The sequence below is a fragment of the Cygnus olor genome, chromosome 14 (genome assembly GCF_009769625.2).
Source record: "Cygnus olor isolate bCygOlo1 chromosome 14, bCygOlo1.pri.v2, whole genome shotgun sequence".
Classification (NCBI taxonomy): Eukaryota; Metazoa; Chordata; class Aves; order Anseriformes; family Anatidae; genus Cygnus; species Cygnus olor.
Window position 1 is genome coordinate 9,359,282 of NC_049182.1, and position 13,694 is coordinate 9,372,975.

Genomic DNA, 13,694 nt, shown 5'->3' on the forward strand with positions numbered 1-13,694 from the left:
CCGCCACCCCCAAAGGCAGCTGGGCCGCTCGCGGGGCGCCTGCCGCAACCCCCGGCCCCCGCGCTGGCGCCGGCAGCTGCTCGACAGCTGCTCCCGAGCCCTCCGAGCCTCCAAGGGCGGCTCCGGCTTCGGCCTGGCTCGGAAACGCCGCTGCAAGAAGGGCGTGGGCAGGGGGCAGCCACCCCGTCCTGCACCCCGCTGCGCTCGGGGGGCTCAAAGCTGGGTGGCTCTCAAGGGCACGGTGCCCTGAGCCGCAGGGATCGGGCCACCCCCCCACCCCCCCCCCCCGGCTTTGTCACCCTGGTGTGGACGTCCCTTTGACACGGCTGCTGGCCCGTTTTGTGCCTGGGGCATGGGGACACGGGCAGGGTGACGCTGGTGTCCCTGGCGTGGCGCTGCCCACCTGGCTGGGAGCAGATGGAGCTGGAGCTGGGCACCCCCTGGCCCCGCTGGGCCCTGCCTGGGGTCGGCTGGAGGCAGCTTTGGGGGGGTCCGCGCGAGGGGCAAAACCTGGTGGAGACGGGGCCGTGGGGGTCTGGGGCGGTTTGGGGGCGGGGGGGCACATCTGGCGGCAGCTGGGGCGGGCAGGGACGGAGGGGCAGGCTGGCACCAAAGGGGACCCCGCGGCACAGGGGACCCCGCGAAGGCTCGGGGGCACAGCTGGGGGGCTCGGAGGGCAAAACGGGGGGCGTGGGGGTCTGGGGTGGAGGGGAGCTGATGGCAGGGGGGGTCCCGTCGTCGGGGCGCAGGAGATGGAGCCGTGGGGGCATCCCGGGGATGCGGGGTCCCCGGTAGGAGCCGCACCCCGGGGGGGGGGGACAGGGGGTGCCCGGGGCGTGTCCCCAGGGCGAGCCGTGCTCGGGCTCACCCCGGGGGCGACACCCGGCGGGGTGTCCCCGGGGGGGGGGGGGGGGGGGAGGGGGGGGAGGACGAGGACGCGGGGCGGGGGGGGCGCGCCCCGGGGGCCGGGGCGGGGCGGGGGCCGGGGCGGGAGAGGGTGGGGGGGGCCGAGGAGGGGGGGTGGGTGGGGGGGTTGGGGGCCGCCGTTCGCGGCGCTAGGACCGGGCGCGGCGGCGGGCGGAGCCTCCCCGCCGCTCGCCCCTCCGCCCGGCCGCTGCGGCAGTGTCTCGGAGGCGGGCAGGCGTCCGGTCCCTCCGGTCCCCCGGCAGCATCCCGGCCCCGCCATGGCTGGCGTCGGCTTCGCGGCGCACCGCCTGGAGCTGCTCGCCTCCTACCAGGACGTGATCGGCGAGGACAGCCCCACCGACTGGTGAGCGCGCCCGCCGCCGCCGCCGCCCCTTTGTCCCCCCTCGCCGCCGGGCCCCCTTTGTGCGCACGGAGCCGCCCGGTGCACCGAGCGCGCCCCCGCCGCCACCGGGGCCGCGCCCCCCCCCCCCCCCCCCCCAATCAGCCCCCCTCCCCGCCACCTGCCGCCGCCCCGGGCCGGGAGGGACCGGGAGGGACCGGGAAGGACCGGGAGGGGCCGGGAGGGGCCGGGAGCCCCGGCACACAAAGGCGGGCGGGGCCGGCGGGGCGGCGGAGGGGGTGTGCCCGGCCCCGCAGCCCCCGGTGCCCGCACCTGCCCGCCGCCCCGCGCCGCCCCGCACCGCCCCGCACCGGGCCGGGCGCGGCCCCGCTTTGTCTGCGCCGGCCGGCACGTGGGGGCACCGGCGGACTCCCCCTCCCCTCCGTCCCTCCCCCCCCCCCCCCCCCCCATCCTTCCTTTCCCTGCCGGTACCGTGCGTGGGGACAGGCCCGGGGGTCCCCCCGCTGCTGGGCCCGGTACCGGGATGCGGCGGATCCTCGCCATTGTCTGCGAGCGGAGCGCCCGGCGGTGGGATGGGTGGGATGGGATAGGGACGCCCCCGGCCCGGCCCCGCTGGAGCCAGGCCTGCGGCCGGGAGGGAGCTGGGGACCCCCCCGGGCCCGCTGCTCCCGCTCCCCGCAGCCCCCGGGGGGTCCGTGGGTGCCGGGTCCCCGGGAGGGCCGTGCGGGGTCACGCCGGGGCTGGGCTGCAGTGAGCCAGGGCAGGGGCTGGGGGCACCCTGGGGTGCTCGGCTGCACCCCAATTGCTCTGGCAACCCCATGCCGCAGGCCCGGCAGCTCCAGGCCCCGCTGCAGCCCCCAAACCTGCTGCAGCCCCAAAGCAGGAGCCGTCGGGGAGCGTCTCCCACCGCAGCCCCGCTGCCGCCAGCCCCCCGCACCGGGCTGGCCCCGGGGACCCCCTCGTTGTCCCCTCAGTGCTCGCAGGGGGTGCTGCGGGCACCCGGGGGCTCAGCGGGGTGCTGTGCGCTGCTCCCCAGCCGGCCGTCCCCCGGGGCTGGGGGGGCACGGGCACGGCCCCCTCCCCACCAGCCCCGGGGTCCCCGCGGCCCCGCCGGCGGCGCGGTGGCCGAATGCGGTGCGTGGCGCCGGCCAGGAGGCAGCTGTCAGCCCCGGGTGCATCCCTCTTCCCGGCATCCGCCGCAAAGGCTCCCTCCCTGCCAAAGCTGCTGAGAGCAGCAGAAACGGTTCCCGGGAAGGCGAGCGGCAGAGCCTGCCCCCCCCCGCCTTCCATCACCGAGCCCCAGGCGGGCAGCGAGCCCCCACGGCCTCCGTCCTCGAGGCTGAGCTTCGCCCCGTCCTCCCCAGCCCGTGGTCACCCGCGGTGCCCGGTGCCAGCAGCATCCCCGCCACAGGGCCCGGTGCTGGTGCCCACCCTGGGCGTGGGGTGGGGAGCGGTGCTGGCGGGGGACGGGGGGGGGGCATTGCCTGGGGTCTGTGGGGACCGTCCCCTGATGGTGGCACCGGGCAGGGTGAGCCGGGGCTGCGAGGACACTGCGCCGGAGCGCGTGGTGCGCGGCGCTGGCTCTGGGGAACGCCGGGATCCCCGTGGCCTCGGGATGTTTAGTCTGGGATTTCCCCCCCACCCCCCGCCCGCCCCCGAGCCCAGTCCTGGAGGGTCCGAGCCTCCCCTCCCCCTGCCCGGCCTCGCGGAGGCTGCTGGGGCCCATTACTCGATAGGAAAGGAATTTGGTGCTGCTTTCTGAGCACGCCGACTCCCTGGAGCTCGCAGCCACATTGGAAACACATGTGCCCGGGCTGGGGCAGGCGGGACGGGGCGCCCCCCCGCTCCGGACACGGCACGGGGGGCAGGCGGCCGCGGGGACACCGGATGCCGGCACCCATGGGTGCTGTGCCCGGTGTGCTCCAGCTGCACCGGCGAGCGAAGGGGGCTGCGGGAGGGCAGCGGGCTCCTGTTCCCCCCCCCTCCAACAGCAATGGGGGTCCCCCGGCCACGATCACCCCCTCCCTGCCTGCCCCCTTGCACCCACAGGGGATCCCGGAGCCCAGGGTGCTGGGAAGGGGCTGGGGAAGCTACGGGGACCTGGCGGGGGGGATTGCAGCCCCCGGACGGGGTCGGGGCTGCCCGCTGCAGCCCGCACCCTCGCTGGTGGGGTTGGTCCCCGCCGCCGGGGCTCGTGGTGATGTTTTTTGGGCTCCTGGGGCTGCTGCTGACCCCCGTGGGGCTGGGAACGCTCAAACCATCCATCCCGGTGTGGGGCCGGGGCCGTTTTGGGGGTGATACCTGGGCTGGCAGGCCCCTGCCAAGCCCCGGCTGCCCCACGAGCACCCCTGGGTGCCGGCAGCAGCACCCAGCTCGGGCATCACCCTGCGTAGGGGGGTCCTGGGGTGGGGGGTTGGGCACTGGGTCCCCCAGCACCCACACGGCTGCCCCGGCGGCGACACCGTGGCTGTGCCCTACTCGTGCCCTCCCTTTGCATCCCGCTCCCTGAGCGCCCAGCTCCTGCCCGCAACCCTGAGCCCCCCCCCAGAATTGCAGCACCCCAAAAAATGCATCCTCCGCCCCAATCCCAGGGGAAGCAGCAGGGCCGGGGCCGTGTTTGTTGCCTTTCCCCGGCGCAGAGGCACTGCGGACCGCACCGCGCGGCCGCTCGGCTGCCCCCAGCCCGGGAGCCAGCGCCGATTAGCGGGATTTGGCCGGGCGGATTAAAGGCAATCCTGTTGGTGCAATTATCTGTGGCTCGCTGCAGGAGCTGGGCTGGGGGGGGGGGTGGGACTGGGGACATCGGGTGCGGGGGGGTGAGGACGGAGGCTTGTTTTCCCCTCTTTGTTAGGCACGGCCCTAAATTCCCTTCGTTTCTCGGCTGGAAGGGGCCAGGATGGAGTCGGGTGGCTCCGGTGTGGGGTTGGCTCTGCCTGTGGGGGGGCTGCCTGCTCCCCATCCCCATCCCCATCCCCATCCCCATCCCCATCCCCATCCCCATCCCCATCCCCATCCCCATCCCCATCCCCATCCCCATCCCCATCCCCTTCCTGGAAGCCGCCAGCTCCAATGAATTTGCCCTTTCCCAGCACCGCAGGGATTTTGGCACTGGGGCGAGCACCGCCTGGGTGCCGCCATGCCAATCGGCGCAGCCGCCCGCCTGCCTTTATGGGGGGGGGGATGGATTTGGGATGGGGGACGGGGGGACGGGGGGGGAGGGTCCGGCACGGGCTCCCCGGGAGCAGTGCGTGACGGTGGCGGGTTTGGGCGCCCGCCAGGCCCCCGCTGCCTGCCTGCCTCCCCCGCTCCCCTCCGCTAATCACCTCGTCATCGGGGCGAGCTGCATCCCAGCTGGGATGGGGGGGGGTTGCCGTGGCGACGGAGGATGCTGGTTGCATGGCAACATCCATCCCTCGCCCACCCGCCCCGGACCCGGACCCATCCCCATCCCGCACGCATCCCTCTTCCCCCCCCTCCCCGCCCCATAGCCTGCTGCCTGCACCGGTTGGGGGGGGGGGGGGGCCGCGGGGGCTGGCGGGGGGCTGCGGAGCCCCGGGGGGGCTCTCTGGGGCGCGGCGGGGGCACGAGGGGGTTTTCCCAGCCTCGGCGAACGGTTTCCAAGGAACGGTCTCCATGACGGCCCCATCACACCCCGGCGGCACATTGATTTGCTGCTGCTGCTGGAGCTCCGGCGTCCTCCCCCGGCCTGGAGCCTGGCGGGCCGGCGGCTCACGCAGCCGGGAACGTGAGCGGCCCCGAGTTCCCCGTCAGGGCGCGGGGCTGTCCCCAAAGCCGGCTGTCCCCGTGGGGTTGGGGGTCAGGGGTGGGTGTGCGGGGAGCTGGGAGCGCTGCAGGATGGGTGGTGGCACCCAGCTGGGCCCCGTGCCCCAGCCACCCCTCCGTCCCCGTCCTCGGGACCTTGCCCTGTGGTTGTGAGGGTGGAGAAAAAGGCCCTGCCCTAAATCCTGGGGGCAGGGGCAGTGCCCAGCCCCTGCTCTGCAGCGCCCTGTGTGCCCCGTGCCTATGGGGCAGCCAGGCCCTTCATGGTGCTGACGGGCAATGGGGGCTTGGGGGACCCTGGGGACACCTCAGGGACTGTCCCCGGGACCTGTCCCTGCCCCGGTCTCAGTGTCACCAGCACCAGGAAGGGGAGGTGAGGAGGCTGCCCCGTGCTCCCCCTGGCTGTGCGGGGCCATTTCTCACCCCTCTGCCTCCCCAGGGCCCTCTACACGTACGAGGATGGCTCCGATGACCTGAAGCTGGCAGCGTCGGGAGGTAAGGTCCTCGTCCCCCCCGGCCGGCTCCGCTTTCCCCAGCACCCATCCTGGCTGGGGGTCCCGGTGCCGGGTGGATATGAGCTGAGGGTGCTGTGTGCCCCCCCAGGAGGGGGTCTGCTGGAGCTCTCCGGCCACTTCGAGATCCAGAAGGTGATGTACGGCTTCTGCAGCGTCAAGGATCCCCAGGCCGTGCTCCCCAAATATGTCCTCGTCAACTGGGTGAGTAGGGGGAGCGTGCGGGCACCCCCTGCCCGGGGTCCCATGACAGTGCAGGTGCTATAGGGGAAGGGGTGCGGGTGCCCTGCAATGGTCAGTGGGGTGGGGGGCATGTGGGACCCCCCCCTCGGCTCTGTCCCCCTCTCAGCTCCCCTCTGGCCACCACAGGTGGGCGAGGACGTGCCCGACGCCCGCAAGTGCGCCTGTGCCAGCCACGTGGCCAAGATCGCCGAGTTCTTCCAGGTGGGTGACAACGGGGACGGGGGTGGTGGTGACCAGGGAGCCCGGGGTGATGGTCGGGGGGGGTCTCTGACGTGTCTCGCCCCCAGGGCGTGGACGTGATCGTCAACGCCAGCAGCGTGGAGGACATCGACCCGGGGGCCATCGGGCAGCGGCTCTCCAACGGGCTGGCCCGCGTCTCCAGCCCCGTGCTGCACCGCCTGCGGCTGCGGGAGGACGAGAACGCCGAGCCCGTGGTAATGTCCCCTCGGTGGTGGCATCACCCTGCTGGCCAGGCCAGGCTCTGTCTGCCCCGGCCCGCCGCCCCCCGTGCCGCTTACTCGTATTCCCCTCGCTGGTCCCAGCCACCCCCCCTGACTCTGCTCCGTCCCAGGGCACGAGCTACCAGAAAACCGACGCCACCGTGGAGATGAAGCGGCTCAACCGGGAGCAGTTCTGGGAACAGGCCAAGGTCGGGGCAGCGGCGGTGGGTGGTGGTGGGTATGGGATGTGCCCCGGGCCAGGCTGACGGCCCCGTCCCGACCCCGTCCCCGCAGAAAGAGGAGGAATTGCGCAAGGAGGAGGAGCGGAAAAAGGCGCTGGACGCGCGGCTGCGGTTCGAGCAGGAGCGCATGGAGCAGGAGAGGCTGGAGCAGGAGGAGCGGGAGCGGCGCTACCGGGAGCGCGAGGAGCAGATCGAGGAGCACAGGCACGGGGGGATTTGGGCTGGGCGTGTGGGTGTTGGGCCCCGACGGGGACGGGGACGAGGACGGGTGCTGGTGGCAGTGCTCAGCCCTGCTCCCGTGCCCCTGGCAGGAGGAAGCAGCAGAGCATGGAGGCGGAGGAGGCCCGGCAGCGCCTGAAGGAGCAGTCCATCTTCGTGAGTGCCCCCGTGGGGACGCGGATGGGGGCTCTGGGGGTGGCGGTGCTGGAGGTGGCGGTGCTGAGGGTGGCGGTGACGGTGGCATTTCTTGGCAGGGGGAGCAGCAAGAGGAGGACGACAGGCAGCAGCTCCGGAAATCGGAGTCGGAGGTGGAGGTGAGCGCAGCAGCGCCCTGCCCGGTGCCGGTCTCCGCTCCCCAAGCTGGATGGGACCTGGAGCGGGTCACGTCCGCCCGGCCGGGGGTGCCCCCCACGGGACGAGGGTCCCAGCCTGCCCCCTCCCCGCAGGAGGCCGCTGCCATCATCGCCCAGCGACCCGACAACCCCCGGGACTTCTTCAAGCAGCAGGAGCGGGTGGCATCGGGCAGCAGCGACGCCATCTCACCGGGCAGCCACAGGACAGGTGAGGGGCTGGGGGGGGCACGGGGGGCCATGGAGCAGGTGAGTGCGGTGCCACGGGGGTTGTCTGCAGCTCGCTGGGTCACAGAGGGATCGGGTGTCCCCTCTGCTGTCCCTTTGGCTGTGATTTTGGGTTCTGGGGGTATCACTGCGGTCATCCTGCTCAGCACCACCACAGCTCCTCAGGTGGCCTCGCGTCTTCTTGCGCCTCCAGGGGGGTGCTGCAAAGAGGGGAGGGCTCATCCCTCATCCTGCTCGCTGCTGGGTGCCCTCTGCCCACCCGTCTGCCGGCACGCAGGGTGGCGGCGTGGTCCGGCTGTGGGGACAGCTTGGGGACCGGGCGGTGGCTTGGGAAAGAAGCTCTGGAAGCTACAAAGGGCAGCGGTGGGACTGGGGCAGGGGGGCAGAAGTGGGGCGCCTGGCGTGCCCCCGGCTGAGTGTGTGTGGGGCACCCCGTGTGCCCCGTGGTGCTGTGCCCGCCCCAGGGTCCCTGGTGCCAGGGCAAGTGTGTGCAACAGGGCAGGGCGCCTCTTTTGGGGTCTGGGTGCTGCCAGCTGGCCCTGGCAGTGGGGCTGGCCCTGCCGAGGGCTCTCTGTGGGGTGGGGGTGGCTGGCAGGGGGTGCCCTACGGGGGCTTGTGGCTTTAGGGCAGGGGCTGGCTGTTCTTGGGGTGGGCGCCGCCGGCCGTGGGGCTGTGCCGTGGGTCAGGCTGCGGGCTGTGCCGTGGGGCTGTGCCGTGGGGCTGTGCCGTGGGGCTGTGCCGTGGGGCTGTGCTGTGTGTTCTTGTCGTGGGGCTGTGCCGTGGGGCCGTGCCTTGGAGCGATGTGCGCACTGTGGGTCGTGCTGTGGGCTGTGTTGTGGGGTCGTGCTGTGGGGCCGTGCTGGGCCTGAGCGAACAGAAGGCCCCGTGTCCTGTGGCTGTGTCCTGGCCTCTCTCCCCACCTGGCCACTTGATGCTGCCTCCTGTCCTGCCGTCCTGCCGTCCTGCCGTCCTGCTGTCCTGCTCTCCCGCCGTCCTCCATCCCGCTGTCAGTGCTGCCTCCCCCACGTCCTTTCCATCCCGGTGCCTCGGCGCCCTGGCCCCGCCGAGCAGGGACTGACCCATCTCTCTGCTCTCTCTCTCTCCGTCCGTCTGTCTGTCTGTCTTTCTTTCTCTCGGCAGGTCGTCTGCACTGTCCTTTCATAAAGACAGCTGACAGTGGGCCGCCTTCTTCCTCCTCCTCCTCCTCCTCCCCCCCACGGACCCCCTTCCCCTATATCTCCTGCCACCGCACCCCAAATCTCTCCTCTTTCTTCCCATGTAGGTAGCTGGGAGCCCCCTGGGCACGCAGTCCCCCCTGGGGCCGAGCCCCGCACCCCTCCCCAACCCCTCCACGCACTGGGTCCGGGGCACGAGGACGGAGCCGTGGGACTGACGGCCGAGCCAGCACCCACCCACGGGCACCCCGAGGGGACCGTGCGCCCTGTATGGCTGGGGCTGCCCCGTGGGACAGGCTGTGCCCGGGGACAAACGGGGACAGGGCAGAGCCGTGCCCAGGGAGGTGATGCTGTGCCAGTGGGGCAGCGAGGGATGGACGAGGCTGTGCTCAGGACCGTGCCTATGGGGCCGAAGGGGCCATGTGGGGCTGTGCCCCCTGGCTGTGGGGGGCGGGGGGAGCGGGCACAGCGCGGTGCCTGCGGAGAGGAGAGGCTGCGCCGGGGCGATGTGCGGGCAGGGCCAGCGTGTGCTGCGACAGGGATCGGGGCTGCGGCTGTGTGGGGACACCTGGGGGGGCTCGGGTCTTGCAGCACCCATGGGTGCCTCCCCGCTGCTCCGCAGGAAGGCGATGAGGCGGCGGCAGGTAGGTGGCGGCGTGCGTTTGTCACCCGGTGGCCGGGCTGGCGTGGGGCAGGAGCACGGGCGGCCCCGGGGCGCTGGATCCCCCTCCCCGCACGGGTACCCCCCCACCCCAAGCCGTGTCTCCCTTGTCCGCAGGCAGCCAGTCGGACGCCTACCGAAAGGCTTCGGCAGTGGGCTGCAGCCCCTGCGAGTCCAGCCCGGCCTCCACGCTGCTGGGCCAGCAGGGCGCCCGCGGCTTGGCCGAAGAGACGCCAGCAACGCCCAAAGGTGGGCGCGGGGCTGGCGGGCTGCCCGAAGTCCCCACAGACCCTACAAACCTCTGTGTGCCCCCCCCAGTGCATCCCCTGCCGCCCCCGGGTCCCCTTTGCATCGCTCAGCGCATCCCCGCCGCCCCTTCTGTATCGCCCGGCGCATCCCCTGCGGCTCGGCCGCGTCCCCGCCGTCTGCGCCACGTCCCCCGTGCGTCTCTGCTGCTCCCCGCCACTGCGCCTGTCGTCGCTGCTGCATCCCTCGTGTATCTGCTGCGTCCCCCCATGCACCCCTGCCAGCTCCGGTGCACCCCCCCCCCCAGTGCATCCTCACCATATCTGGTGCATCCTGCAGAACATCCCCGCTGCGTCCCCACCAATCTCCATCCCTGCTGCATTCCCAACCACCTCCATCCCCGCTGTCCCCACTCCATTTCGCCCCCCCCGTACACCTCGGCCATCTCTGCTGCATCCCCCCTACATCCTCGCTGTCCCTCTGCACCCTCTGCTGCACCCCTGCTGTATCCTTCACACCCCGGTGCATCCCTGCTTTCCCTTCTGCATCTCCCAGCCACCCCCCCCCCCACCCCACCCCTACCAGGGACCACCGATCCCCTCTGCACCCCCAGGTGATCATCTTACCCCACACCATGTCCTGTAAGTCCCTTGGTGCGTGCCATCGGTCCCCTCGCTGCCCAGCCAGCCCCCCCCCATCCCCTCAGCATCTCCCAACCCAAAGACCCCATCCCCATCCCCGTCCCCAGGTGCCCCCCAGCCCTGCCCGGGGGCGTTGTGCCCCCGCTGACTGCTGTCCCCCCGTCCCCTTGCAGACTCCCCAAGCCCCAGCAGCGCCCAGGTGGCCGAGCCAGCGGTGGCCGAGCAGCACTGGCCCTTCCCGGGCCCCGAGGACAAAACCGCGGAGCCCCCGGGGGACGAGCCCGACCCCAGGCCGGCGTGGGCAGCCCCTGACGCCCTGGGGGACCTGGTGACCCTGGAGCCCACCGACCCATCCCCGCTGCCCGCGGCGGCCGAGCCGCAGCCCACGGTGCCGCCCGGCGCTGCCGAGCCCCTCATCGAGCTGTGGCAGAGCGACGGCGCCGCCGCCGCCACCGCCTGGCCCCTGCCCGTCGCCCCCACGCCCGCCCCCGAGGGACCCCCGGCCGCCCCCGACGAGGGGCCGCTGCTGAGCCTGGACGAGCTGCCCGAGCCCCCCGCCACCTTCTGCGACGCAGAGCGGGAGGAGATGGAGGAAGAGGAGGAGGAGGAAGAGGAGGAGGCCATTGCGGGGGGCCCCCACCCGGCGGGGCTCGGCTACCAGGACGCCGGCCCGGGCCACGAGCCCCCCCTCATCACCAACGGGGAGATGGCCCCCAAGGACGGCACGCCGGGCCGCAGCGAGCAGGTGAGCGTGGCCGGGGCGAGCACCGCGGGGGTCTTGGCACCGTGTCTGTGTTTGGTGGGGGTCCTGACCGTGGTGGCACTGTTGTGTCTCCCCAATAACCACCCCCCAGGCCAGCGAGGGCTACTTCAGCCAGTCCCAGGAGGAGGAGGTGCTGCAGCCCGAGGAGCCATCGGCCAAAGCCCCCCAGCCCGTCTTCTACAACAAGCCCCCAGGTGCGTGGGGACGAGGTTTGAGGGGTGTGGGGGGGGTGCCTGTGTCCCCGTTACGGGGGTCCCTGACCCCCCCACCCCGTCCCCCCACCCTGTCCCCACAGAGATCGACATCACGTGCTGGGACGCAGACCCGCTGCCCGAGGAGGAGGAGAGCTTCGGGGGCGGCGTGTAAGGCTGGCCCCCGCTGCTGGCGCACGCAGCCAGGCCCCTGCCGATTCGGGGTGCGAGCGGCCGCGGCCAGGGGCCGGCCCCGGCCCCCTCCCCGCTGGGGCCCCGCAGGATGAGGCCTCCGGGCGGGAGCCGGGGGGAGGGGGGAGGGGGGCCGCCCCGCAGCACCCCCGCCCCGGGGCACCTTTTACAGCTCCCCCCCCCCCCTTCTCTTTCTCTCTCTCTCTTTTTTAAGTTGTCGGTAGGAGACGTGTCAACCCCCCCATGAGCCCCCGTTAGTTGCCCCCCCCCCCCCCCGACCCGCCCCGGCTCCCTATACTGGGGGGGGGGGGGGGGGGGGGGGGATGGGGTACGCGTGCAGCCCCCCCATGGCCCATGTCCAGCCGTGGGATAGGGGCCTCTCTTCTCTTCTTGCCCTCCCCCGGCCCCCCCCCAGTACTTTGCACGAGTTCAACAAAAAAAATGAAAAAACAGAAAAAAAACAGCGGAATAATAATAATAATAATAAATGAATATGGCAATAAAGTGACCCTACCGAGGCGAGGCTGCGGCCGGCGGCACCCCCCACACACACACACCCCCCAAAACCCTGGGGGGACGTGGGGAGCCAGCGTGGGGCTTCCCCCCCTCCCCTCCTTGCCAGGAGCCCCCCCCGGGCGCAGGGCTTGCCCGCCGGAGCCCCCTCCCCATTTCCCTCCCTGCTTCGCCCCTCGCTTGGCCCCTTTCTTCCCCTACGGTAACTGTTTTTGGAAAGCACAAGTTCTGTAACGGCGGCGTGCTGATGTATGTTAATAAATAAAAGCGACTCCCACGGGGGCTGCCGCCTGCTGGGGGGTGGGCGTGGGAGGGCCATGGGGGGGGGGAACGGGACAGGGACCCCACCACCCCAGGGAGCCCCGCGACGCCAGCCTGGGGGCGAGGCGATCCGGATCCACAAACTTTTATTCTCAAACTGTAACAAACAAAATAAGAAACAGAGCAGAGTCCGAGCCCGGCTCCGGGCCCCCCCCCCGGCCGCGGGGGTGCCAGCAGGGGACGGGTGGGGGGGCGAGACGGGGAACCAGCCCCTTCCGCGCTGGCGGCGATGGCCCGCGACGGGGACGTCATCCCTGGGAACAGCGGGTGGCCGAGCCCCCCCGGTGTCGGGGGGACACCCGCAGGCGGCTGCGGCTCCCCCGGGGCCACCCCTAGACGGCCGTAGTCCTGCCGAAGAGGGGCATGGAGACCGGGAGGTGCCACGGCCCCGGCTCGTAGGTGTCCCTGCTGCTGAGCTCCGAGTCCGTCCAGCTGGGGAACATGCGCGGGGAGCACTCTGCCTGCAGGTAAAGGTCCGGGCAGGCCGGCCCGGGGCTGGCCGAGCGGGGCAGGTGCAGCGCCGAGCCGTAGCCGGCGTCGAGGAAAAGGGGTTTGTAGCTGGGGGGCTGCTCCTGCTTCTCCAGCCGCTCGTGGCTCAGGAAGGGCGCGTTGATCTTGCGGTAGAGCCCGCGCGTGTCCATCAGCACCTCGCTGTACGGCGGGGGGGGCTCCGCCATCAGCAGCGCCTCTTCGTAGCACGGCGGCTTCGACAGGTCCGACTCTGCCGGGCAAAGCCCCCCCCCCCCCGGCGTCAGCGCCGACCCCCGGCCACCACCGCGCTCCCCGGCGAGGCGGGCGCGCGCCCCGCGGCGGCGCCCCGGCGGCACCCCGCTGCTGCTCCTTACCGTGCCGGCAGCTCCAGGGCCGCGGGGGCGGGATGTGGGGGTGGTGGTGGTGGTGGTGGTGGGGCTCCATGCGGAGCCGGTGGGGGACGGCGATGCCGGGGGGGCTGCCCCCGTAGCCCTCGTAGTGCAGCGGCTCCAGCTCCAGCGCGCGCAGGCTCTGCTCCCGCAGCCGCTCCTCCTGCTGCCGCTTCACCCGCCGCCGCAGGTAGCTGCAGAAGCAGCACAGCAGCACGATGAGCCCCCAGATGAGCCAGAAGCCCGCGAAGCAGGTGAGGAAGGTGTAGGTGCCCTGGGACATCACCATCTTCGCCGCCGCCGGCCCGCGGGGGGAGGCCCCCCGCTTCTCCCTGCCCTCGGGGGTCGGGGTCGGGATGCTCAGGGCGGCGGCAGGGCCCGCGCTCGAGCCGATGCGCTCAGGGCCGCCGAAGGGCTCCCCATGCCGTGCCCGGCGTCTCCTCCTGGCCCGTGGGCGCCCGCCGTCAGGGCTCCGTCCTCGCCATGGAGCCGCGGGGCTGGAGCGGGTGGGTCAGGCCTGGCTGCGCGGGGCAGGGGGCGGGCGGCGGGGGCACGGGTACGGCGCGGTCCCGGCCCAGCCGCTGCCCATCGCTGGGAGGGGGCCGCCGGGGAACGGGGTGGGGGGCGGCCCTGCAACGAGACAGACGCGAGCGTGAGCGTGGCGGGGACGCGGATGCCCCGTTCCCATGGAGACTCGCTCCACATGCGCAGCGGCACCCGGAGCCGTGCCCGGCCCCACGCACGCCCCCGCCGGCACCCCCCCCCCCCCAGCTGCAGATCCCCCCCACATCCCATCCCTGCATCCGCCCCAAAGCTGCCGGGCACCCCGGAGCGGGAGGCGGATGCCGCA

At 72.9% G+C, this 13,694-nt stretch overlaps 2 protein-coding genes across 5 annotated transcripts; one reads left to right on the forward strand and one right to left on the reverse strand.

Moving 5' to 3' along the window:
* The first annotated feature begins 1,029 nt into the window (after positions 1-1,029).
* DBN1 (drebrin 1) lies at positions 1,030-11,940 on the forward strand. 4 transcript variants are annotated; one of them, XM_040573881.1, is made up of 15 exons: positions 1,030-1,270; positions 5,487-5,542; positions 5,651-5,763; positions 5,929-6,003; positions 6,090-6,236; positions 6,374-6,451; positions 6,537-6,688; positions 6,796-6,859; positions 6,958-7,017; positions 7,150-7,264; positions 8,422-8,559; positions 9,235-9,366; positions 10,178-10,749; positions 10,859-10,961; positions 11,063-11,940. In XM_040573881.1, the coding sequence occupies exons 1-15, from the start codon at positions 1,185-1,187 to the stop codon at positions 11,131-11,133; spliced, it is 1,962 nt and encodes a 653-aa protein (XP_040429815.1). In that variant the 5' UTR covers positions 1,030-1,184; the 3' UTR covers positions 11,134-11,940. The 4 variants fall into 4 exon arrangements, with proteins under 4 accessions (XP_040429815.1, XP_040429817.1, XP_040429816.1 ...); XM_040573884.1 differs by lacking the exon at positions 1,030-1,270 and adding an exon at positions 4,919-5,012; XM_040573882.1 differs by lacking the exon at positions 8,422-8,559 and having other exon boundaries at positions 1,033-1,270.
* A 237-nt stretch (positions 11,941-12,177) lies between these two features.
* Positions 12,178-13,133, reverse strand: PRR7 (proline rich 7, synaptic). Its single transcript, XM_040573912.1, has 2 exons — positions 12,830-13,133; positions 12,178-12,705 (listed from the first exon to the last, which is right to left on the reverse strand). Exons 1-2 carry the CDS (start codon positions 13,131-13,133, stop codon positions 12,317-12,319), a joined length of 693 nt encoding a protein of 230 aa, XP_040429846.1. The 3' UTR covers positions 12,178-12,316.
* Between the last annotated feature and the right edge of the window lie 561 nt (positions 13,134-13,694).